Here is a 27,711-nt window from a genome sequence, read left to right on the forward strand (position 1 = left end):
CTTTCACTCAGAGACATGAAATATTTTGTCAAGTTTAAGCAGAAAGAGAAAATTGTTCAATTCTTTGAATGAAATTAATAGTATTAGGAAGACTGCTTAATCATTTTTGAAGATGGAGATTTAAGTTTTGAAAGAAACTTCTGAAAATAATTTGCATTTCACTGATACTATTAAGCCCATTCTCTATGAATACCATTCTTTTTCTGAAAACTGCCAATCCATGTATTCATTTATATGTTTATTTTAAGATGTTACTCATAATCTATTCAGCATGTATTGAGTATCTCTGCATGTGAAGCATTATTAGACCGGGGAGATTGAAAGGATTTCAATATACCTCCTGCCCTCAACAGTGCCCAGTACATGAAAGAGACACAGCTATAGAAACAGAGTACCACAGTATACTTGTTGTTACCAAGAACTGGCCATTTATAGCAAGGAAAGGCAGTAAACTGATGCCTGTAATATTTTTTTTTTATTGAAAAGGCATAAATATGATGCTTGTTTTTTTTTTTTCTAAAGAGTGATTCTTTTCTTTAAGTCTCCTCCTGCATCTAAGAACGTTAGAACTTGCAGAACAAGAAGCATTCTATTTGCCTTGACCATGGGCATAACAAAGCGTTCACCTTGCTGCTCACTCTCTGAAATAAAGTTGACAGCAATCATAAAGCAATACCTAGTATTTCTTATGTGTCAGCACACATAGAGTCTTCTAATCTTTCCAGCAGCCCCATGGGATCCTACTATTGTTCCCATCTTAAAATCTTCACAGAGTGACACCATCTGACTAGTGTCACACCGTCAGCCAATGGAAGAGCATGTTTCTAAGGCATGCAGTCTGTCTCTACTACACAAGCCATTGCTTCAGAGTGAATAGAATGTCTTATTTTTATGACGTGGTTGTTCTTATTGACACCAACCTCAACATGTTATTTGGGGAATTCCCAGGTGATTTTCTTATAAAATGCATCCCCAATCGGCCCCCACACCTTTTGCCCAGCCTAGAAGGTCTGATATAGTAAGAGTCAGTGGTGGAGACCTCACTATATTTTTCTTTTCTATGAAAAATATGTCTTGCATCCCAGTGGGGAGGAGATATAACTAAAAGATTTAAAAATTAAACCAACTAATAGATATTTGCAATGAGTCTCTGAGAAGGAACAGCCATTAGATGTATAAAAGAGGCACCTTTCTTTTCCTCTGTACATTTAGCAAAATGGCCACATTATGCCTTCGGTACTTATAATTCAAAATGACAACTTTATATATTTTTATTAAAATGGAAATTTCAAGGAAATTGTTTTCCTTCCTTAACATGAAATGCTACAAAGTCCAAAAGCTTGAATCTTTATCTTCTCATAAGAATTCTCAAATTCCAAAATTCTGTTCATTTTAATTTACGCTCAATGCAAGGAATGTTTAATAAAATTTGAGGTAATTAAATGAAATTAATGAGAAAAAAGTAGAACCCACAGGAGGAATTACTTAGTCTTCAGCCATCATTTCATATTCTACATTATTATTTAAGTAGTATTATCTGTAGTATTCTTTTAACTTTTTTTGGTCATTGTTAAAGGAATTACGCTTAAATATCACTTTCATTTTCAGGCATTAGAAAGCTTTACCACTCATCTATGTTATTCTATTTTTTTTCCAATTGGGCTTTATGTAAATTTATGGTAATTTCTAACATGTGAAAATTCTTCCACCCCCCTTCTTTTCTATAAAGCTAAGTTATGTTATACTTAGAAAATAGGTTACTTCAATTTTAGGACAACTTAGGTGGTAAAGAAACATCTGAAAGTGAATTTTAATCTAATGTTTCTTAAGAGTATTCTTTGGACTTTGAAATCATAAGATAATCTAGTTTTCTTGGGTAATGACTGCTCACTAGCCAAACATCTTTAGGTAATGTTCTGAATAACTATATGACTTTTTTTCATTTGTAAAATAAACACATTGATATTTATCTAATATGGTTATTAGGCATATGACTTTGAAAAATGCAGAGTATCTGAAGTGCCCAGCAAGTAAACACTTCTTACTTTCTTTTTAGAATCACCCAGAGATATTTGGTTGAAGACCAACCAACGAAATAAGAAAAGCAAAGTCTATTTATTCAGAGAGTGCTATAGCAAAGGCATCAGCCACCATCGCTAATATTTTGGCAGATTCTAAGGCAGACAGAGGAGAGAGAAAACTTTATAGGGAGACAAAGGAAGGCTTTGGGTATGTTCTGCTTGGAGCTGTTGTCCTGAGGAAGCTGAATGTGGGCAGAGTAGAAACAGGGTATCTTATGTGATTAATTAGGGGTACATATTTGGCTTTTTCTGATTGTTCCTAATTTGAAAGTGGGGACAAAGATGAAGGAAGCTGTTAGTTATTAAACAAGTCTTGGTGCCTGGCCATTGTGACTCAGTGGTTGAGTATTGACTCAGGAGGTCACAGTTTGATTCCAACCAGGGCACATGCCCAGATTGTGGGCTCAATCCCCAGTCAGGGGACTGCAGGAGGCAGACATCCAATGTTTCTCTATCATTGATGTCATTTTCTCTATCTCCCTCTTCCTTCTTATTTTCTAAAATCAACAAAAACGTATTAAAAATATATATATAAGTCTTGGTAATTTTGAACCAACTGGTACACAAGTTATTGTTCAGCTTCCTGAACTGCTCTTAGAGATAATAATATGGCTTCTTACAAATCTGACTTAGCCAACTGACTTTCTGGGCCATGTATGGCACAAACAGTTTCCTGGGAAGTTTGCTGTCAGTTGTGGGTTAGATCTCTATTTTTATATATGATCTAGTCATTGTCTGTATAATCAATCCATCTCTAGGTTTTAGGTTATATTGCTAACTTTTTTTTTCTCTCTCTCTCTCGATATATTTACTTAAATACATTTTGCCCAACATTTCAATTAAATGCTCAATACAGTTTTGAAATTTCTGCAGACATTTATTTTCTGTTAATGCAGATTTTTTTTTTCTTTCAAGTCACCTAGATTTTTGTTTGTTTGGTATAATGAGCTGTTCATTAACTGCAACAGCAATGGATAAGTAATAAATGAATGTGGCTAAATAGACTGTAGTTTTAATAATAGTAGAAAGTTTAATGCAAAAGATTCAGTGCATTTTTTATACAGGATGACCTAATTTCAGTTGTTACAGAACCATTCAGTCATTTGTGATGAGGAGCTTTAAAGATTAAGTGCCCCACCTTTTGAAAACATATTAGCTAATTCTAAATTATCCCGGCCATGAAGACAGGGGAGGTGTAGCTGCTGCACAGAGTGGAGCCAGAGACCTACCAAAGATTTAATGTTAGAGTTTAAACGTTCTCCACTTCTTTTTGATTTATTAAGGTATAACTGCATTAACAGATTTGTTCTTTATCCTTCCTGTTTTCCCTCACTCTCCCAAAGATGGGTATATAAATGAGTTGAAATATGACTAAATGTATTCAGAAGAAGTAAAGGATGAGTCAAATAAGAGTTAGGTACCTCAAATTATTGAGTATAGGCTAAATATCTGACATCTCAAAATATGTGACTTCTATGTATACTTTATTTTGTACCACTATCACATTGCCTTCAGATAAGATTTCATAAGACTGATAAACATATTTTAGTAAGGCTACCACACACATTGTAGTTATCTTTGATGTTCTTACCAATTCATCACTTTAAAAATAGAAATAAAGCATTGGGTCGGAACCGGCTTGGCTCAGTGGTAGAGCATTGGTCTGTGGACTGAGGGGTCCTAGGTTTGATTCCTGTCAAGGGCATGTACCTGAGTTGCGGGCACATCCCCAGTAGGGGGTGTACAAGAGGCAGCTGATCGATGACTCTCTCTCATCAATATTTCTAACTATCTCTCTCCCTCTCTGTACAAAATCAATAAAATATATTAAAAAAAAAAAAGAAAGCATTGGTCTCCCTGTAAGATTTATAATATTGTGCTATACATGTTTCTAGTAATGCATAAACTAGTGGAAATTCAAGCAAAATGATGATGCAAAAACAATGATGTTATTCTTAATAATGACATTTGAAAATATGAGAATTTCATTTGCATTTGTCTTTGCAGTCCAATAAATCAAAATCATTACCTTTATTTTATGAAATAATAAAAATAATGATAATGATATCAGCTCTAACTTACTGAGTATTTACTATAACCCAGGTACTATGCTAGGCACTTAATATTAACTATTTTACAAAGCTCTATGAAGTAGGTGCTAATATTTGTCTGATTTTAAGAGTTGAGAAAATTGAGCTGTGAAAAGTTTAGGTAACTTACAAATGATAAAAAGCAGAGCTAGACCATCCAGCTTTCAATAGTCCCACATGGAGTCCTATTCTTGACATAGCAACTTACTATTACATTTCTTGCTATTTATGGAACAAACACTTTTGTTTCACTCAGTGGTAAGTAGCTAACAGTAACAAAGTTAAATGTCAAGAATTTCACATTCTAGATCCAGTGCTTTGATCCTTTAACCTCGGTCACATCATTTAATCAGACTGTTTGTTTGTTTATTTGTTTTTGGTGTCAATGATGAGAAGATGGAAATAGATCACCTGTAAGGTTTTTTTTTCTGATTTAAAAAAACACCTTACTATAGAAAGACTTTTCAAAATGAAGATTATATTTATGCACTGATTTACTTGTGAAGAGTATTATTTGGAAAAGGACCGAAAGCATGTTGGACTGCTCCTCTACACAACCTTTTTTCTTATGTGGTTAAATATAGAAGAGAAATACCCCGTCACTAAGGAAGCGTCTGGTAGCTAAATGATGTAGTGGGAAAACTTTGTGATGATGTTACAAGGTTACACTGGTTGAAATTTACCAAGGATCAATATCAATTCTAGCCGCAGATGCTACTTGATGATAAATGATTGTAGACTCCGGATATTGGTTTTACATTTCTTCCAAAATATGTCAAGGATTCCTGCAAAATATCCTTAGTCTGATGCTTTGGATTGTTTTGTTTTGTTTTGTTTTGTTTTGTTTTGTTTGTTTTATACCTTATCTCTTAAGCCAGAACTAGGAGCTCTTCCTATTAAGACATTCCATATCAGTGGGTAATTTTTGTCACAATCTTTCTGGTAATACCTTGAACTGTCCAATTTATTGTGATGAAGAATTAAATTAGTTAATATATTGACTGTTTATCATGGTCTAGGCACTATGTCGGACATAAGGGTGCAGAGTTGCAAGACAAAGGTTTATGCCTGCAAAGAATTTATATTCTAGTTGAGGAAATAATATTCTAAGAGCAGTATGCCAGGTATTACAAGAAAAATACAAAGGGAATCAAATAAACTAAAGAGGCTATAGACAGATATTTTAGCTGTGTTATTATTGCAGGATGAATCTAAACATGTAGCTTGAAACAAAGGTAGAGTGTTGATAGAGCAGGTCTGAAATTTGTCAGAAGACAAACAAAAAACATCCAAGAGGAACAAAGGCAAAAAAAAAATGCGTTTCTAAGTTTACATTTAATATTCTGGTATTTTGTTTTGTTTTGGGTGTCTTTAATTCAAAGCCTTAAAGCTATGCTAATACTGGCTATTACCATTGGAAAACCTAGTATTAAAATGACAACATCTCTATACTGTACATGCTTGAAAATTCTCGTAAATTATCTAAGGAAGTAGGATGGGCCTTCTTCCAGTTTTCTTATTTTTGGTCAGTGTTATGAAGGTTGGAATCTCTTGCTTCTCATTAAAATCACCCAATTAAAAACAAAATGTATTTTGGCCTTCTTGAAAAAGAACTCTGAAATTCCTAATTTCTCTTTCTCCTACCGTGACTCTAATTCAGGCCCTCACCACTTCACAGGAATTACTGTAGTATCCTCCTGACATCCAGTTTTTTAAAAAATGTACTCAATTTCTAAATATAGTGTTAATATTTCACCAGGTGAAGAACAATACGAGTGACTATTTCAAGCACCTGATCATTTATCAGCACTGCTTCCTTTTATATTTTGGATAATAAAATATTATTATTTTGAATACACCTACTAGTATCATTTTCATCACTGGGATACATTTGAGTGATGTATATTTTATTCGATCTCTCTTTATATGATATATAATCCTATTGTCGCAAACAGTTGAAGGACTTTTGAACATTTATCCAAGGAAATGTCTGGGTCATTCCAGTTGTCCAGTCCCCTGCAATTTATTTTTTACTACTCTCTCACACCACACAAATACCCAGAGCTGTAAGCATTATTCCAACATTGATCTCTTTCAAAATATAGATCATGTTGGTGCTTTCTGTTTTAGATTGAAAGTATGGCCGAAACCGGTTTGGCTCAGTGGTAGAGGGTCGGTCTGTGGACTGAAAGGTCCCAGGTTTGATTCTGTCAAGGGCATGTACATTGGTTGTGGGCACATCCCCGGTAGGGGGTGTGCAAGAGGCAGCTGGTGGATGTTTCTCTCTCATTGATGTTTCTAGCTCTCTATCCCTCTCCCTTCCTCTCTGTAGTAAATTAATAAAATATAATAGATTGAAGGTATGGGTAGGTACCTGATTTATTTTAACAAAGAGTTATCTATGCTTTTGCCTTATGAATTTGTCTTTTAAGCTCCTAAATACATAGTGTCAAATAGCATTTATTTATTATTCCAATTTCTTGAAAATTACAAAGATTTTTTTAAAAGTACTAATCTCTCTAATTTTTTACTAATTTGAGAGTATCCCTTACCCTCTTGAATCATTACTTTATATATAACAAAATATCAGTATCTTTTTGCATAATGTCCTCTCTACCAGTGACTATCTTAAGATCTACCTATATTGCTTTAGTTATACTACTCTTCCTAAGCTTTTTTTTCCCTCTCTAACAAAGCATTTTTTACCCAGTACTTATCTTTCATAAAATTTTGACTCTATAAGGATTTTCATTAAGTTTTGGCCATAACATCTTGTTAAAGATAATGAAAAACCCTCTCTAGTACAAGTGGATTCTTCACTTAGGAATAACAAACAAAATTAAACTTTTCTTTAATTTCTTAAGTAATAGAGAGACCATTTTTACACTTCTTTTTAAAATTGTATCTCCAGGTCTCATAAAAATCACTTCTAACAGATTTGGACTTTGGGAAGCACCTCCTCATTATAGGATATTACGCTTTCCTCTATAATTATTTTATTCTTTAGAGACTCTGACTTTTCTGTTGGAAAATAACTGCCTCCATTCCTTTTAATATTTTTTTTCTTACAATAAATATTACCCTGTCTCTCTTCTATCTATAAACAAATTCTAGCCCTCCCTATGTTTAAAGCTAAATATCAATGCCTATAAATGCATGCTTGTGCATGTAATAGAGGTGGGATATTTCTTACAGCATGGTACATCAGTGACCCCCTTCCACCCACCTGCCCCCATGCTAAAGTGCAACAAGATATTTAGAACTTCCCAGCTTCAAAGTTGAGGAAGCAGGAGAGGTTGGCAGGAAATACACCCCCCCCAAAAAAAAAAAAATAAAGTTATTTCCTATACATAAATGTCCACACTCCCATTTACACACAGACACGGAGCACTCCTTACCATACAAACAACATAACCTTTTCCCTCTTATCTGCTGCTCCCTTTCCTTCCTGGCCCCTAGTGTCTATGTCCTCTGGACACTGTTCCAACTAGACTGTCCCTGAATGGCATGTGGTTTGTCCTTGCTGAACTATGTAGATCAACTCCAACTATGTAGATCAATGGAGCTGTCCCATTGTAGTATGAAGTGGGTATGTGAGGGCATCCAAACCTGAGTCAGGTCTTCTAACAGCAACCTGAGTGGCCTAGGAATGAATAGTGATTCATCTTAAAGAACACCCTGCAGGCATCACTGTAGATTCTTATCAGTACTGGAGTGAGACTCTGCAAACAGGTTCCCACAAACACGGAGACAGCATGGACCATAGAAATCTGCTTGTTTAAGGAAAGTCTCTCAGTGATCTTTATGACATTACTTTACTCTTGAGCAGTTGTCAGCTAACATCAGAAGCTTTTTTGAACAATCAAAAGAGGCTTTTATTCCCTTCAAAAGTAGAAATGAAAAAAAATCATATCTAGGGAAGGAAACAAAGAGGAGGAAGGGGCAACTGGAGATGATACTTAAATTTTTAATGTTAATGAACGTTTTAGCTAAGTCATTGAGATGGTTATTTTTTCAGTATTATTGACACAAGTCTCCCAGCTCTGACTGTACGTTATTGAAAGCAATCTCATCAGGAATCCTATTCTTTACTGCACTAGACCTGGAGAGGATAATTGTGAGTTTCTTTAGCCTTGACACAATAGAAGTGGGAGATTATCATCAACTTCCCATTCATCCTGTGGGGAAGTTAATTTATGTATTTATTTATGTATTTATTTATTTATTTGTACAAATCCATCTTTGTCTGCCAGAGCTCCCTGTTTAGGCCAGCTTGCGGCCATGATTATTTCTGCAAAGATGTGAGGGAGAGATGCTCTATTTCCTTCTCAATAAGGACTGATGGCATTTTGAGAGGTTCAGAATATCCCGTGATTACTCCGTGAAGCAGAATGGAGAAGATGGCTGTGCAGAGTGGGGGCTGGGCTCGCTCATCAGCTTTCCTTTGTGCACTCTCCGCTGTTGAACATCCCCTAATGACAAGCTTCTTGCGTCTTGGTCTCTTTCCTCCCTCACCTGCCCAAATGAAAAGTGCCTCTTCTCATTGGGAATTCTGGCACACCACTGTGTTCTAAAGGGGGGCTACATTGTGCTCTGCAGACAATTACCAGTCTGTCATTACACTTGTGTAAAAAAAGCTGGATTAAGGGGGGTAGATAGACCCCCGTGAGAAAATGTCCATATATATTTGCTGTAAAATGTTCTCTACATTGTGATGAAAAAAGTCCTGTAAATCAGAGAGGGAAAGAATTTGGATGTTTAATGCACAACAAATTTGGTGGCCTTTTTCAACAATAACCATATGCATTGCTTAGTAACGTCTAAACTTAATAGTTTTCTGTCTCTGAAAGAAAATAATAATGTTTAAAATTCTTTAGCATAGTAGAGAACATTGAGACATACATAAGTCAGATATTTTTGAAGTCTGGTATAATCTCTTTTTAATCGGAGCTAGATATTGTAGTTATGTCAGAGAGAGCAGGCCATCGGATACTCACTGTGTGGAAATGCCTAAATCACCTCTTTACTTTTAGTAATCATACATATGTATAACATGTGTTTCAAAGAAAAAATAATAATAACTGATGTCTATTTATAATTTATTTTGTGCCAGATATAAATTAAGTGCCTATTATTTATTCCTTTAAATTTATGAAAACTTTACTATAGTTACTATTGGTATTGCCTATGCTTATGTAAGAAAACTGAGGCACAGTCTTAACTGGTTTGGCTCAGAGGATAGAATGTCAGCCAGCAGACTGAAATGTCCCAGGTTCGATTCCGGTCAAAAGCATGTACCGTATTTTTCCGACCATAAGACGCACTTTTTCCCCCCAGAAGTGGGGGGAAAAAGTCCCTGCATCTTATGGTCCAAATATAGCCTACACATATACTTTAAAAAAAAAGTTTTTTTACTTGCCCGGCTCTGTGTGGTCTCTGTGTGCTTGCCCGGCTCTAAAATGGTTCTAAATGCTGCTGTTTACTTTACAGGGTTGATTACATGTGTTTATGACTGTGATGTTGGGTTTTAATGCACATAAAATATTTTAGGACACTATTTGTTTCAGAATCTTTTTTTCTTCATTTCCCTTCTCTAAAAACTGGTGTGTCTTATGGTCCGAAAAATACGGTACTTTGGTTGCAGACACATCTCCATTGGTGGGTGTGCAGGAGGCAGCTGATGGATGTTTCTCTCTCATTGTTTCTAACTCTCTCTCTCTCTCTCTCTCTCTCTCTCTCTCTCTCTCTCTCTCTCTCTCTTTCTCTCTCTTCCCCTCCCTCCCTCCCCCTTCCTCTCTGTAAAAAAATCAATAAGACATATTTAAAACTGAGGCACAGCTTATAGAACCAGGCAACCTGGTGCTAGTGTCCCAAGAGGCTGCACACTTTACCACAATGACATGGGGGCCCACATTTTCTTTCTTTGTCTTATAGTATAATTTCTCCTCCCATCAGAAGCCTCAGCACTCAGCTCATGATTCATTTGCCTTCTACACCAAACACTTCACCAACATATTTTGGTAATTATTAACAAACTCAGGTAGATTACTTTCATGAGATATTCAGACCAGTTGTACTAACAAGTCATAACAAGTATTAACTTTTCCATTTTGTTATAAATTAGAGATTAAACTGAGGGACACCAAACATTGCAATGTTTAGATTATATTCTACTATACAGAGAGCAGGGTTGTTTTTAAAGAGGGAAATGAACAGAGATGTGTTTAAAAGCTTAAAGAAATTGGTGAAGGCTTGCGCGGGGGGAAAAAAATGCAGTGGTAATCCAAGCCAAAGTGGCTCAGTGGTTGAGCATCGACTATGAACCAGGAGATCATAGTTTGATTCCAGATTTGGGCACATGCCCGGATTGGGGGCTGGATCCCCAGTTGGGCATTCAGGAAGCAGCTGATCAATGATTCTTTCTCATCATTGATGTTTCTCTCTCTATCTCCCTCTCCCTTCCTCTCTGAAATCAAGAAAGGTATATAGTTTTTGAAAATGCAGTGGTAAGGCATATAAACAAAGACTAATTAGGGGCCAGTAAATCTTCAGACTCACCAAATGTAGAAATGTAGCTTTTTAGAGGCAGCTCTCTGCTTGGATGCATCATTGTTCATTGTCCTAAGGGAAATATGAACAAGGGAGAGAAAAAATTATTTGACATATCAAGAATTGAGCCAAAACTGGTTTGGTTCAGTAGATAGAGCATTGGCCTGCAAACTGAAGGGTCCCAGGTTTAAAACTGGTCAAAGGCATGTACTTTGGTTGTGGGCACATCCCCAGTAGGGGGCATGCAAGAGGCAGCTGATCGATGACTCTCTCTCCCTTCCTCTCTGTAAAAAATCAATAAAATATATTTCTTTAAAAAAAGAGTTGAGAGTTGGTAAGACAGCTGTATCAAACAACATAGAAATAGAAGAAACTAATTGAAGGTTATATTAAGGATCAATGAAGTACTTAACCATATAGCATAGGTAAGTTCCTTTTTAAAAAAATATATCTCTCATCTGTCCACCCTTCTATTTATCTTCTTATCTACATATTTATATGTAATCATGTCCCTAATATGAACTGAGTGTTAAATAGGCTTCCCTTTATATATATATATATATATATATATATATATATATATATATATATCCTTTTGTTGTTGTTAATCCTCAATTGATGATATTTTTCTATTGATTTTTTAAAGAGAGTGAAGGGAGGGGAAGAAGCTGAGAGAGAAACATTGATGTAAGAGTGACACATCACCTGGTTGCCTCCCACACATGCCAGCCAGGGCAGGGGATTTTGCCAGCAACAGAAGTATATCTCAGGGGCATGCCCTTGTCAAGAAGCAAACCAGGACCCTTCAGTCCATGGGTTGCCTCTCTACCCATTGAACTAAACCAGCTAGGAGTATATACATTATGATAAAGTATAACATTAACAAAAAGATGAGGATTCAGACCCATGTTTAGCTTACTCCAAAGTTCAAGTGGGTACATAAAATGAAATGAAAGTGTCAAGGAATTAATTGAGGAACCCTCAAAGGGGGAGTGGAGCAGAAATGATTGAATTAGAAAAAGAAAATCAACCAAGTGAATGAATAGGTAGTTGTGGCCAGAGAAAAATCTATTTTTTTTAAAGCTCTACAACAGGATGTTTTTCTGGCGATGTCTGGTAGATAAACTGAAGTAGAGATAAGGTTATGGACCAGGAGGAAACTATGATGCTTAGATATCCAGTGTCATTCCTGGCAAAAGGGGTTAGAAATGAGTCAGATATCGCTGAACAATCTGAGTTTTTACCAATGAGCAATCTGAGTGTGGGAAAGTGCCTGTAACAATAACCATAAGGATAAGGGCCTATGGAGTAATTATTCAGCATGAACCTCAAGACGAGGAGGTGTTTGAATGAATTTTGAAGAGTTCTTTGAAGCTGTGAAAGCTTACAGCATATTAACGCTGGCTCCGATGCCTAAACGGAATCATGGGATGAACATTCTCCAAGAGAGAGGACATTAAGCCTCTGGGTGGGCAGGATGGCTGTTGGTGAGTGCCCGATTTCCGGTCAAGAGAAAACTGTAGGAAACATTCCCTAAGATGGGGGGGGTAGAGTATGGGTGGAATGAGGTTTTTGTGGAGCCAGATACACCATTGGGGGTAGGGGTGGAGCCTCTAAGGAAATGAATATAAAAATAAAAATCTTCACCAACTTAAAAAATCACATGAACCTATGAATTGAGCTTTTTCCAGGCTATGGAATTGAGGACCTAACATCTTAACCTTCATGCTTTAAGGTGAATCCCCCCTTGGTAGAGGGGAGAAAATGAGTAGATGAAATGGCTAAGGGGAATGAACATGTTCTTGGTTTCAAATAGCATGTTAGTGAAAAGCTTCCTTTGGGCCTTCTCTATTTAGAAACTCAAGACAATGGTGTAGGCCAAAATTTAATATAACAAAGAACCCTTTATTTATTGTGCTTCCTTCCTCCCTTGTGAAGGCTGACAACCGAGCATATTTAAAAATTTCATCTGTGGGCTGGCAAACATTTCATGAATGTCCACCTGACCCTATGCTTAGGATGAGCTTGCCACTTGCTTTTGCTCTTCTCTTGATCAGAATTTTCAAGCAGGAGAATGTGAAGGTATTTCAAAGCAAAGAATTCACAACTTGGGCTTGAACTGAGCTGTGTTGGAAATATCTTCTCCTCTTGCATAATGCACATGCAATATGCATTTGTATGGCAACCGACTGGATAAAAATCCTGCAAGTGCTGTCTGTGTGCAAATATCACTTCTGGTTATGAAACTGGACAGTCCATGGGTCTGTGCTGCTTGTCACTACTTGAGGCAATTAAGCAGAGACAGGATTGACTCATATAGGAGCATGTATTCCAATACTGCAGGCAGTACAGGGGCACACCAGGTCATCTATAGGAATCTGCTCTGCACTCCACCCTTAGACAGCGGCTTATATTGGGTAGAAGGACAAGATTACATGGGAAATAGGCAGAAAGGGCAAGTGGACAGTTTACAGATATGCAAAAGGGCTGGGGTCTTCAAAGGGCAACAAGATTGCTCATCTTTCCATGCTAACAGGTAGCTCCCAATGGGAGGCAGGGCTGCATGTCCAGGAGAGCTCCCAGGTCCCATAGGCCACTGCCGGCCAGGTTAGAATGTGCCTATTTAATCAGAATAAAACAATAGCAGCTAACAGAAGGTGATTAATTTTTCTTACAATTCTAGCTGGTTCCCAGTATTCTATTTCTGCCCCTATCAGTGGTTCTTACCTGAACTTTGGTGAGTGCCACACCTTTCAATAAGACTTTAAGAGATCAAGCCTAGCACTTATCAAAATGTACACTTCTTGCTGTTTTTTTTGTTTGTTTGTTTGTTTTTTGTTTTGTTTTTTGCAAAACTTGACTACTAGGTTATCTTTTAAATACTTAGATAAGAAAATGTGGGAAAGATAAGAGATAAGACAGTAATACAACTGGTTGGTTGTATATTTCAGGAGCTTTTTGTCCTAAAAGATGTTTCAGAGGAATTAGAAACCGTTTCTAAAACTCTAGGATATATGTATAAATGATAAAAACAGTAAAGGTTCCTAAGAAAGCCTGGAGAATCTAACATTAACAACGTGTGGCAAGAAAGACAGCCATTATTTTCATTGTGATTATATTCATAAGATCAAGTATTTATGTTTTCTGCTGTCAGAACATAGCTTCACCTTGTTTTAAAACCTTCCTTTAAAATAATAAGTAATAATCTATGCTAATGTGTAATAAAAAACAAGGTGGCCTGGGAAATATACCAGAGGCCTGTCTTACCCAGCTAGTGCATTTCTTGTTTGTTTGGTAGGGTAGTCCTTGGAAGAAAGCCTGGAATTTATAATATGTGGGAAAGTCTAATCTATTTTATTTTTCCCAACTCCAAATCATTTATCAAGTTCTTTTTTCTCAGGTTGCAAATCTAAGCACTTTATTGTAACTTAGCTACTTTCTTTTGGGAGGCATGTTTTTCTTATAAGTCTTTAATATGCTCATAAAAATCCATAAAATGCTTCCAATATTAATTTATTAAAGAGGCGACAGAGAAATTCTCTTACCACCAAACAGGGTAAGAGAGTTCAAACATTTCCTGCATTACTAGTTGTCTCTCTTAATGTGCCGGTTTTCCCTGAAAAAAAAAAAAAAAATCAGCCATTCCGGAGAAGAAAAAATTCATCTAAGCACATGTTCAGCACTGAGGATTTCTCCTTGGCCTGTTGACAATGCCTCAGCATGAATTCTGAGACATTTCTTATTAGGAGTCTGTCTGGGTGCATTCAAGTGTTCAGTAGAAGTGATTCAAGAAAATCAAGGCCAACACATACACTGCAGAAATATGAATTTCTAATGTTTGTGTTTCATTGACTCTCACCGTCTTCTTCTAAAAAAAGCAAAAGTCATGAAAATTTTATTTCAGTTTATCATAATCTCTACTGTTAGGTTGTTCAGTTAATTTATTTTAGTTGGTTAAGGATTTTATCATTGGACATTTAATATGTACCTTTCTGAGACTAAGTGGAAAAAGAATTCTAAAGGGTCTTGCTTTGATTTACTGATGCACAAAGAAAAGCATATCATTATTTTTAATCTTCAAAGGAATGTTTTACAATGTCTTTTAGATGTAGTAATTCATACACGTTCAAATAAAACTTGTAAATTATTTCCCATTATTTTATTTACTTCCATAATACTAAACACTTCTGACACTTGTTTCAAATGAAATGCAATTCTACATTTTCAAAAACCTCTATCATTACACACAAATATGTAGCTGAATGAACACTTTTATTCTGGTATATAAGAAAAAAATAATGTTAGTCTGGTATTTAAGAAATGTATGCTTATTTGGTTTGTAGCATTTAGTATGGTTTGTATGAATATCGGACAAGTTAGGATCCAGCTGTATTTTCTTTAACTGACTAGAAATAGTACCATGTTGCACATGCACATAATACATTATTTTATGTTATTTAACAAGAACAGGAACCTATGAAACTCATAAAGCAGGCAGGACAGACAGTATGCCCATTTTACAGATGAGAACACTTCGCTTTGAGGAAAACTTATCTACAGGGCAGAGCTGTTGGGAGGCAGTACAGCTTCTTCTCTTTCTGGAGGCCCACACTCTATAATTTTTACTTAGAATTTCTATTACTTATAACTATACTCTTCTGCCACGGTTATCTTAAAAATGCTTTTTGGAAAAATTTTAAGTGAATCTTCCCTATAGGTGTCTGTAGTAATTCTCCTTGGTGTAGAAATATAGATGGGTGGTATGTACCACTTTAAAAAGATGCTTGTAAGGATTTATGTTTAATTTTATGAGCCCAGACTACATTTTTCATCTGCCTACAGGCAATTTATCCTCAAGGTCTGTCTTTCCTTTTGAGCGTAGTTAACAATTTATGTTCTTCAGGCTGAAGCCTGAGCTTTCTAGACCTCCGAAGCCGCAGAAAACACACAGATGTCTCAAGGGAGTACTGCCATGCTCGTGATAGAATCCTGGAGTTTTATAACTGGATGTGAAGTGCCCGTTGTATTTGGAAACATTCACTGTTTGTAGGAATAGTTTTTCGTTTTTATTTTTTTGCTATTAGAATTAATATTTTAAATAGTGCCTAGATACCAGGTGATAGGAAGAGTGAGTATACTACATGAGATGTAATATTCAGATCATTGTTTTGGGGTTCAGTTTCAACTTAGGACTCCCCTGAGTTATCTGAAGAGTAAGACCTGTGTAATATATAATTTGAGGAGTGCAAAAATAATATATTCTTTAAAACATATCTGAATGGTTCAATTGAGTCCCTGAGATTCACATCAATAGAGACACTCTTGGGTTTAATCTATCTTCCTATATGTCCACCCTTTGATTCAGAGACCTTTACTGGACATTCACCATGCCCATGTCTCTGGCCTGTGCTAAGTATCAAGGAAGGATATGATGAGAAATTAGAGAAAGTCCTCTTTTAAGAAGGTTGACAGTCTAAAGACAAAAAGACATACTAATGAAGTAAACGAGCAATTCAAATATAGTAGATACATTACTTATATGGGACACATACGTTCTTGATAAATATTTTTGAAGCAATAGTGAAATGTTATCGCTGCAATGATAATTTTTGATAGCATAAACCTACAATGAAGGCAGACAAGCTAGAAAAAGCATTGGGGAAACCATCTTGGGCATAGGCCTGGAGGTGAAAGAGGTAATGGACCACAGAGGGAACTGAGGGAGCCCAAGGGGAGGCTGGAGAAACTGATGAAGACACTAGCTATTCAATGCCTCCAATGCCATAAGAAATTGAGACTTGATTTAGCCTGAGGCAATAAAGGATTACAGCTTTTAAAGCAGGAGAATGAAGTGTGCATATTAGAATGGAGTGCAGAGAAAGAGCAGCGTTGAGGAGACCCGTTGAACAGCTATTAAAATACTCTAGTTAAGAAATTATGTCATAATGAAGTTTATCACACGTGCTTGTTGTTGCTAGAGTCCTGGTTTGCTCCTATTATCCTGGTTTAATCATTAGTAGCACTTTTTTACACTCAGAGTATTACTGTTAGCATAATAAATTATATAACACTTTAGCCTCAACTGAGATAGTGTGAATGTAGATGGAGAGAATGGCTGGGTTCTCAAGGTGTTAACGACATTCAAAGGGGTAGACAGTGGATGCTTAGTAAGGAAGAGTGAAATGGAGGAGTCAAAGATGAGACTAGGATATTTGACTAGTACAGGTAGATAAGTGGTTGATACCATTCACCAAACCAAGAAAGATAAGAGAATTAGATTTGGTGTAAGGAAAAGAGATGTTCATTTTAGTTTTGGAAATATGACACTTGAAATGCTATGGAACATTCCAATTGAGAAGTCAAGCCAGCTGAAACCGGTTTGGCTCAGTGGCTAGAGCATCGGCCTGAGGACTGAAAGGTCCCAGGTTCAATTCCGGTCAAGGGCATGTGCCTTGGTTGCCGGCACATCCCTGGTAGGGGGTGTGCAGGAGGCAGCTGGTCAATGTTTCTCTCTCATCACTATTTCTAATCGTCTCTCTCTCTCCCTTCCTCTCTGTAAAAAATCAATAAAATTTTTTTTAAAAAAAGAGAAGTCAAGCCAACAGTTAATTATATGGGTAAAAATTGATATTCAGTTGTTCAGCGTTCCCTGATTCAGGGCTATTATGATCTACTAACACCAAGATGAGAAATATTCCCCAAATGAATCCGACTAACTGGATGTCCTGTGGCCAGCTAGAGGCAAATCCCTGAAGGATAAGTGTGTAGTAAGCGAGGACCATTTTGAAGTGAGTTACTGACTCAAAATGTCCCATTGTTGGTAGGAAGACAATAATAGATATAGTCACATTTCCTGTAGAACTAGGGCAGCAATAAGTAGGCTCTAGAGTTGTTAGGAATAAGTTAAGACTCATGGGCCTCCATCTGAGAAGTCACCCATGGAGAGGAAATGTTGAGTCAGCCTTCACCTGCTTTAGAGTTTCACCTGGGTTGCCCTTTACTCAGTTAAGCAAAGTTAATCTAGTTATATCAAGTAGATTTGTTTCCTAGCCATAATAAACCATAATTTTTTTTTCTAATAAAGCCTATTGATTTCTGTGTGATCTTGAGGAAAAAAAAAAACTACTTGTCATCTCTATTTTCTTAGCTGAAAATAGAATGTGATTCAGTGATTTCTGGCATCCATGTTAGATTTAAACTGGATTCTCTTATTTCAGGTCTATTTTATACCTTGCCTCCTTTATATTTCTTTATTAAAGTTTTAGGCATTTTAGAACTTAAAGGGAAATTATTATTACCATGGTCTTGGCTAATCTAGAATATAAATAGAAAACTAAGAAAGTGTTGTTAATTCTTTATTGTATTTTAGGAAAGTCCAAAGTGTTTTACAAACAGATGAAGGAGGGCTTTGTGTCTTTTCTTTTTCCTTTTTATAAGCAGCAGAATGATACGTGGGGGCGTTGGGAAGAGCTTTTTCCTCTTGGGCTGCTTCCTTCAATCCGATATTCATTTTGGCTGAAATCAGTTGTAAATAGCAGCCTGTTTCTGTGAAATGTAACTGGTGTTTGCTCTGAGCTGATGGGACAGCCACGTGCTGTTTGCTCTGTCAGTAGCTGTACCCAAGTATCCACAGTATATTATTTGGATCAGCTCACCCCAACCAGCTGTCCTAATTCCAGGTGGACTGCTAGAAATCTTGCTACTTACATCAACAGCTGTGCCACCTGGTAGCTTAAAGAGCAGTAGTTAGATGAATCAGCCATTGTTACAAATTAACTTTTTATCTGGTAAACAATTTTCATAAAACTATCATAACTGAAGGTATTTCCAGTCTGGTCCATACTGAAATGACATGAACACTGAAAACCTTGTCTGTACTATGTTAAATGGTTTGCTTGTTGCCAACACCTATCACATAAAACACAGAATCAATTTAAATGCCAAATTTTGTCTTATAAAATTTGCAACTCTATTTTCTATATTATTTATTTTCTATCTCTCATTACACAAACTATGCTCCTAATAATTTTTACATTCTCTTAATTTAGGTTAGTCTAAAAACTGTCATTGTTATTTTGAAAATACAATAAAACTTCTCGAGCTTAGGTTATTGCTAAGGGGGAGGTTAAAATATGAAACATTTTACTCTTGCCTTATTACTTGCAAGTAAATAAAATGGCTACAAATAACCACTAAAGAAATACTTCTAAGTTGAACACTCTCATACATAGTGTTTTAGTGAACAAGAGTCATTCGCTGATAAATAATATCCACATGTGAAGAATGGAAAAACAAAGCAAATACAAGCTCACAAATGGGCTAACAGCCTTTAAAAGAAAATGTCTTAGTTTGAGTAGTTTAAATATACCTTTGCTACCTGGATTTAAGCTATTAATTTTCTCAGTGTGTGTATAATACATAATACATACACATATGTGTACACACAAATGCACACACACACAAAGCCTAAAATTGTGATTTAAATGTCTTTTAAAAAATATTTTTATTGATTTCATAAAAAAAAAAAAAAGGGAAAGGGAGAGAGAGAAAGAAACATCAATGAGGTGGGAGAATCATTGATTGGCTGCCTCCTGCGCTTGAGTCACAACCCAGATATGTGCCAGACCTAAAATCAAAAGTGATTCCTTGTTCATAGGTTGACCTCAACCACTGAGCCTTGCTGGCCAGGCTCAATAAGTCTTTACCAGTAGAACAAAAGAAAACTTACATGATGGGCAAATGTAGATTTAGCTTTATAGTTGTGAGTACATAAAGCATAAAGTTTATTCTTGTATTATTATTTATTAATCATTGTATTATTTTCCATATGAACAACTATAAATCTATTTTTGCCCACCCTATATTATCCTCAGGCCAAGGCATAGCATTTTAAATTCTAAAGTAATGTCATTCAAATTCAGAATGTTTTTGTTTTCTTGTTTCCCTTTTTAAACCTGCCCTATAGTTTCCTTATTTTTAAAACTATTTCTATAATCCCCATACCTCCTCTGATTTTATAGTTTTAGATAGACATAAATACCATTCAACATTAAAGTAAAAATGGATATATCTATTGTTTTAAATAACTGGCTTTTATAGGTAGAACTAGAGGCCCAGTGCACAAAATTCATGGGGGGGGGGCGTGTCTTTCAGCCTGGCTTGTGCCCCCCCACTGCAATCTGGAAACCCTCAAGGTATGTCCAACTACGAGTTTAGGCCCAATCCTTGCAGTGGGACATACGACAGTCAGACATCCCTCTCTCAATCAGGACTGCTCGTTCCTACCCACTCACCTGCCTGCCTGCTCAGTGTGGTTGTAGTAACCGGTCATTCTGTCGAAATGGTCTCTTAGGCTTTTATATATAGAGATATTTAAATAACATACTCCCTCTCTATGGAAGGCAATCTGTTTTGTAAATAAAGTATTTTAACAAATTATGCTTTTAATTAATTTGTGTATAGATAACTTTAATATATAGTATTTAGTATTATTAAGGCATTACTTTTATCTAATAAACTTATAACCTATTGAATAAGAAAAATTGATATCTGTCTTAAAAAGAAGCTCCATTGAATTCACTATAAAAGCATATCAATGTGTTTTTCAATTAAAAACAAATACTATAGGGGATAAGGCCAGTCCTATCAGGTATAGTAAAAAAAAAATTTTCCTTAAAAACATAAAAAAATGTGTCTCAGAAACTCCAAAAATGACTTTTTATCATTTACTAAATGCCAGTTGGAAGCTGTAATGTATAATGGGATGCACACAACATGGGGACTCAGGGAATCCTGTCTCTAGTATGGTCATTCCTAAGCCTTGAAAATTAACCTGCCCTCTTTTTTTTTTTTTTAATATATTTTATTGATTTTGTACAGAGAGGAAAGGAGAGAGATAGAGAGTTAGAAACATCGATGAGAGAGAGTCATCGATCAGCTGCCTCTTGCACACCCCTCACTGGGGATATGCCTGCAACCAAGGTACATGCCCTTGACTGGAATCGAACCCAGGACCCTTCAGTCCCCAAGCCAACGCTCTATCCATTGAGCCAAACCGGTCTCGGCGTAACCTGCCCTCTTAACATTGGTATCTCCATCTATAAAATTTAAACTTTAAATTCAATCACTTTATTTAAAAATTATATTTTTATAAGTCACCAGCTGGACATACTCTTGACTTCTAAAACATACAACTATATTTTGCATATAGGCTAAGATACTTCATAGATATTCCATTTAGAAAAAGAGGCGGGGGAGTGATTTCTGTACTTTGTAAACTACATCAATGCAAAAAAAAAATTGTAGATGTTTTTGCTTTAATTCTAATACCATTTTATAATATTTTACAATCAGTTTTGTGGGCTTAAGGCAAAATATTCATTTTACATACAAATAATTTGATAGTTGGAAGTGAATTGCCCCATTCCTCTTTTCAGAGTTAAATAAAGTAAGGGCCCAAGAGATTAAGGAATTTGTTAATGGCCACTAAGTTTTGTGGCAAAAAGTGGAGGAGCTAGGGATTAAGAAATTAAAGAAAAAAAGAGAAAAATAGATTCAAGCTGGGATCCGGGTGGGGGCTGCCACTCTGATGGAGAGACAGTCAACCTCCCACCACAGACAGCACAGCGCATTTATTGATTTCCAGAGGGGGGTTACGATTATAGAAGTTTTGGGTGTGCCCAGGTCCTATTCATTCCCTCATTCCTGGGATTTAGCATATCCAGACCTGGGTAAGTCAAGGTCCTCTTTGTTCCTCATTCCAAGCACAAGGATAAAGATAAGAAATTGGTGCTGATTACACTCTCTGACATTTAGGGAAACATGTCCCTAGGGCGTGGCTCTGCCTATGCCTTGAGTTCAGCTGATGATAATTAAAGGTCATCCATGTGCATTCCTAAGGGGCCTTCTACAATTATTAATGTTTATAAAAGGCACCATGTCCACATAACTTGTAAAATACACTGACTCCCATTTATATTTACTGATACCTTTCAGACCTTTCCTTTATTAGAAATAGTTTTCAGGAAGAGGGTGGATGAGACATCTGAGAAACAATCAAATGTTTTAGGGTTAGTGAAAAGTGAAAAAAGGTACTAAGAGCCCAAGTTAATATTTCTCTAGATGGATCATTAGGTCATTATTATCTTTTTGCTAAAATTTTTTTGCAATATTATATCATTACTATATTTTTATATATTATTAATATTAACTTACCTATTTTTGTCTATCGAGTAAAAACCTAGTTTCTGTAAAAAAAAAAAAATCAGTGTTATGCATAATTAAACCAAATAGATAAATAAATACATTAGTAAATAAACACAAATAGTTAAAAGACATTATGTGTTTGTGTAGTGTGTGTGTGTGTGTGTGTGTGTGTGTGTCTATGCCAGATACCTAGATTCAATAAGCTTACCCCAGTCCTTACTGGTGTTTTGTATATAGCTATATTTTGTTGTTTTGTTTTTTCTTCTGATTGACCTATGAAAAAAGAAGATTCTTAATCTAGGTGTCTCAAACACTCATATGTTGAACTCAGTAGGGAAAAAGATAGAGCCATGGAATTGTACATAATAGAAAAAAACATTAAATCTGCCAACTACCTGGCCTGAGAGAATGTAAAAAATGTCCGCCAAAGTGTTAAGAATATATGTCGGAGAGGATAAAAGAGAGAACCCTTAAAAGTTACTATCTGGGAAGTGTCTATGTAATAAGTAAGTAGTGATGCATTAGCACATTTTATTTTAGTTAAAAGGATTGGAGTGTTTCTTGGCCCTAAAACGTTAATCCTATGGTTAATATTGATAGAAATAATTATCTGAAGATTTTAAAAAACTGGCTCTCATTAAGAACATGCTTAATTTAGATGGAAGACAGGCATTAAGCTGTGTTTTTGTTTCATGAACAGATAGATTTGTATGATATATTTTTTTAAAAAAAAATCATAAGACACAGTTCATCTGGTTAAGAATTCAAAATTTCCCAAGAACAATAGTAAATAAACAACATTTTAATTAAAACAATAAATATGAGAAACACAGTGCATGTAATAAGACAGGTTCAAATCTCGATCATTCAACTAAAAAGTAAATTTTAGGACATGTTGCATGTAAAAGTGCTTTTCGCACTGGGTTTGATAAGTGCTGACATTTGCCTTCTCTGTACCCTCTGGCATTTGAGTCCAAGTTCATCATACAATGTCCCAGAGATATGGCAACAAAATTAAACTTAACTCCCTTCATCACCCTTACCAATGCCACACCAGGAAAACAATGCTCCCCATCACCTGGCAGCTAATAACCACCTCCACTCTCTCCACGCTGCTGACAGCAGCTCCCCCACCAGCTGATGGAACAGATGCACCCAGACTGCTTCCTGAAAGCTTATAAGGCCTGGCTTTGACGGACAGCAGAAAGTGGCACAACGGAAAACAAAGGCCTTTCACGGGGGCCCACTTTGTTCTGGGCAGGACGTTAAGGTCACTCCAGCTCATTCTGACTGTGGGGATCTTAATTTCTTCTCAACCAATTTACTTGCAGCTGTCATTCTCTCCACTATTAAAGTTCAGCTCTTCCAGTGTGGGGGATTGGAGGGCGGGGGTGGCAGGCAATGAGAAGAGCTTGCTACGAAAACTAAAAACAGCAACAAAAAAAACAAGTAAAATCTGGCTTGGCTCTCCAGTACAAGAAGTTATTTTCAAAGCCCATAAATTATGACATAGCGATTAACATGTAATTTAAATATATTTAAAGAACAATTATATCACATTCCCAGCCCAGCTAATTGGCCTCACAGATGTTCCCTTGTAGCTGCACTGCCCTTCCAGGGGGAAATGAATGAGGTGCTTTTCATCACGGTAATGAGAAAAGAGAGAAAAGGGAAGAAATGGAAGCACAAATATAAAAAGCAGCCAATAACTCTACTAAACAATGGGTGCTAAAGGGGCTTTGCTTAGCATTTTTTCTATTTTAATGTAACAAAAAGCATTTAAAAGCAGCAAAAGCATGAAGAGGCTCCTATTCCTGTGATGGTATCTGGCAGTCGATCCTGATAGATTTGATCACAAAAAGACTTGTCAGGGCAGGGACAGTGGGTACATTCTAACAGGGCATCCCCTCACTTCCTGTGTCTGAACAGACTAGGTGTGAGGGCTACTTATCTACACTAATAAAAGAGAAATATGCAATTTGACCATACCTCTGTGACCCCCCCACCAGCCAATCAGGAGTGTGTATGCAAATTAACGCAACAAAGATGGCAGGTTAATTTGTATTTGCAGGTTCGGAGTGGCCTGGCAGGGAGGGATGCCTGCTATGAGAGGGAGGGAGGGCGGCGGAGAGAGCTACAGGAGCGGCACTCTGTCCAGAGCAGAGAAGACTGAAGGCTCTAGCCAGAGCGAACACTGAAGACAGTTGGTAGAGCAAAGATGGAAGGCGGCAGCCAGAGCGAAGGCCTGGGTCCCGGGTGCCTGAGGAAAACTGGTTCAGGCAGCAAGGGGAAGGAAGGCCTATTGCACAAATCATGCAACAGGCCTCCAGCTGTTAATATGATGCCTTTACAACTGAAGATGGTCAGGCCCGGATCATGAATATAGATATTAAAGTGTTTCCTGATGAAGAATCAAGGCTGTTTCCTCAGCATGATTCCCATCAGACATCGCCTAGCACAGCGACTCTTGCAAAGTAAGCGGTGAAAGGGACACTGGTAATTACTAATATTTTGTTACACCCTGTCTTCCAATATGTAATCACGTAACTGAAATAAATCTGCTGCTGCCTCATTTCCTTCTCGCCTTTTCTTCTAATCTCAGGTAATGTTTGATAGTTCAGTGTAAATTGCAAAAGGCCAGTGACCAGGTGTTTCTTAGTGCATCTTGACGCCTCCAGCATCTTCCACCATTCCTGTGCTTTTATTCTAGAGTCTTAATAAATCTTCATTAAATGCTTGCTAGATGATGAGGGTTTCATGATAAGGTAAAACCAAGGGTTGAAATACAATAAAGTTCCACCAAGCAATTGTATTTCTCATACTATCCATCTATTTTTTACATCACTGGACTATATACAAAATTCCTTTCCCAAATTATATGAACAATATATTTTATTTCATATCTTTCTAAAGGTTAGCAAAAAATACCTATATTTAAAGTGATGTAGAAGAGGTAAGCATTTTCTAAATACCTTTTTGAGAGAAATGTCATTTATAAGAGAAAAGTTTATGCTATGCTATGAGGCCATTTCAGTTATTAACATTAATGAAGAAAACTCTTCCTCGTTTAAAATTACAGTTTATCACTTACTGTTTTTCCCTTTCTCCTAGGGCTAATCAGAGGAGTAACCATTGTCCACTTAATTTTTAATCCATTTAAAAATTTTGCTTTTTCTACAAAATTTTCCTATTTAGGGACTGCGTTAAAATATTTATCAATAATATCCTCAAAACACACCAATAAACTTGCTTGTAGTCAAAGCGCATAGTATGTTGCCCTTTAGCAAACTTCACTGTTGGGCATGGTTTCCTCTCTGGTTCATACGACTCGTGTGGCTTTTCTTTTTCTTTCTTTTTTTTGTTTTTCATTCATATCACCTCTTATTATATCCATCATTCCATTTTTCTTTCCCATTAGAGTGAAATTGGACACAGCCCTCCTCCCGCCTACACCCCCATGTCAGGAGTAAGTATCTCACAATCAACCTTCATCTGTTAGGATGTTTGGTCTTTGTTTACCATATTTCCTCTCTCTGGTCTCCCCATAATCTCCTCATGTTACCTTTGCCAACAGTAAGTTAAGAATTTGCTGTAGATTATGAAGCAGCCTTTTTAGATATTTATGATTTCAGTAGATAATCCAAAATGAAGATAATATGCATCCACAGTAGCTTTTGATTGTTACCTGGGCTCATAAGTTATATCTCTAGTGAGGAGTTTATCTTGACTACCACTCTTGAGTACCATGATGCTAGGTTGTGTGCTACAAAGTCAGAGTCTCAGTGCTGATTCTCAGGTTCGGTACTGGAGACTCACAGTCACAGTAACTACGGAGTGGAATGCACTAAGGAAACACCACCATTCAGATGGCCCCAAAATGTGCTTCTGTCATTAATGGCAGCTGTCTGTAACTAACTATGTTGCTATATGTCATGAAAATTCAGTTCCGATTTTCTATCAAAAACGGACAATTGTGTGTGTGGGGGGGGGGGGGGGATGTGAAATATGTTTTATGAGATCATGTGGTGGTAGGTGCTTAGTAATATTAAAAGGCTGGCTATAGTTCCACATTGTTTACCATGACTTAAATTTTGAGAAAAATTGGAATTCTAGGTGAGATGAGTCTGTCACGCCACTAGGGAAAAATAAGGTACATGAAAACCAACCAACAAACAAAACCTGACATGTTTCTGAAAGAGGGGCTTCCATATCCTTTAGCTTTTCACTTTCATTTTGTACAACTGTTCCTAACCACGACTGTTGTCCAAATGTGTCTCTACCGTTGACAGAACCAGTTTGTGTACCGAGATGGGGGTTTCGCTGCGGAACAGGGGGTGCCCATGCCCTACAGAGCCACGACCAGCACCATCCCAGAAGCTCCCGTGGCTCAGGGGGCCACGGCCGAGATGTTTGATGACGCCTGCTGCAACGGCACCCTCCGCAAGCCAGTGGCCCCCCACATCCAAGAGGATAGCAGCACCCAGAGGTACAGTGCCGACCCCACCGTGTTCGCCCCGGAACGCAGCCCACGAGGGGAGCTGGATGAAGAAGGCTACATGACGCCGATGAGAGACAAACCCAAACAAGGTACAGACTGGGTGTTCAGAAATGATGGCCGTTCTGCACTCACATTCATCACAATAAGCCAAGTATACAAGGGGTACGGCCCAAGCCCTGGACTGTGCATCCTTTGTGACCCAGAAACAGACCTGGGCGGCTGCCATCCAGGCTGTGGTGTCTGAACCAGCAGCATCCGAGGCAGGGATGGCTTTTTAGAAAGCAGGACCTCAGGCCCTGCCTGGGTAAGAGCCTGAATTCTAACAAGATCCCAAGGTATTATTTTAACATGGTCAAGTCTGAGGAACACTCACCGAAATGGATCGTTCTTGAAATATTGGAATGAGGTAGCATATCACAATATTTCAGAACCACTGTTTTATTGGACTTACTGTGGCGATCGTAAAGATTGGGATTGTTGGCAAAAGTGTCCAGAGATTTTAATGGCACCAGTGAAAGATTTGGTGGATTCTTTAAAAATGGTGTCATTTAAATGACCCAGTTTATTACAGAAAATTATGATTTCTTCTGACACGTTTCTAACATTGAAGTCCTAGCCCTGCATATACTTACACATACACCGTTGCGTCTTAAAAGTATCCATACTTTGTGGTTTCATAAAGCACCCTAGTGGTTCCCTCTTATCTACTGTTTTATCTTCCATGTTTTTAGTTAGCCATGGTGAACCACAGTCTGAAACGATCAAATGGAGAATGACGGAAATAAACAGTTTGTGTTTTAAAGTGTGAGCTGTCTGAGCAGCGTGACGAAGTCTCAGGCCGCCCTGCTCTGACCCACTCAGGATGTGTGTCCATGTTGTGCACACTCTCAGCTCATTGCTCACTTAGTAGCCACTAGGTTTTCTGATGGATCGACGATATCAGTGATGGTGCTCAAGCATCCCTTATTTACTTAATAATTTCTACAAAGTGCAAGAGTAGGAAGGCTGGCGATTTGGATGCCAATGAAAAGCCATACAATGCTTTCTGTAAGTGAGAAGCTGTGTAGCTACAGGTTTCATCTATACGATCCGCACATTCAGGCATCCACTGGGGGGGTCTTGGGACATAACTCCCATGGGTGAGGGGAGACTAGTATACCGTGTTAGCGGTGGAAATGTTAAACTCCCAAATCAAGCAACATTTCCATTTTGCAAAAGCCTATTTTCTTCTACATTAAAAGCATCACAAAAAAGAAAATAGATGATTGTTATTCAAAACTGATGATCC

General features: G+C 37.1%; 1 protein-coding gene across 2 annotated transcripts in view; it reads left to right on the forward strand.

Moving 5' to 3' along the window:
* The window catches only part of ERBB4 (erb-b2 receptor tyrosine kinase 4), an 819,175-nt gene that overhangs the window by 788,423 nt on the left and 3,041 nt on the right, over positions 1-27,711 (forward strand). Inside the window, exons 26-27 of one of the 2 annotated variants that reach the window (XM_045575406.1) lie at positions 25,344-25,391; positions 26,215-26,512. In XM_045575406.1, coding sequence (XP_045431362.1) covers positions 25,344-25,391; positions 26,215-26,512 — 346 coding nt within the window. The remainder of the gene's footprint in view (positions 1-25,343; positions 25,392-26,214; positions 26,513-27,711) is intronic. The other variant, XM_045575407.1, reaches the window with a different exon arrangement.

Source organism: Pipistrellus kuhlii, unplaced genomic scaffold (genome assembly GCF_014108245.1).
Source record: "Pipistrellus kuhlii isolate mPipKuh1 unplaced genomic scaffold, mPipKuh1.p scaffold_m20_p_7, whole genome shotgun sequence".
Classification (NCBI taxonomy): Eukaryota; Metazoa; Chordata; class Mammalia; order Chiroptera; family Vespertilionidae; genus Pipistrellus; species Pipistrellus kuhlii.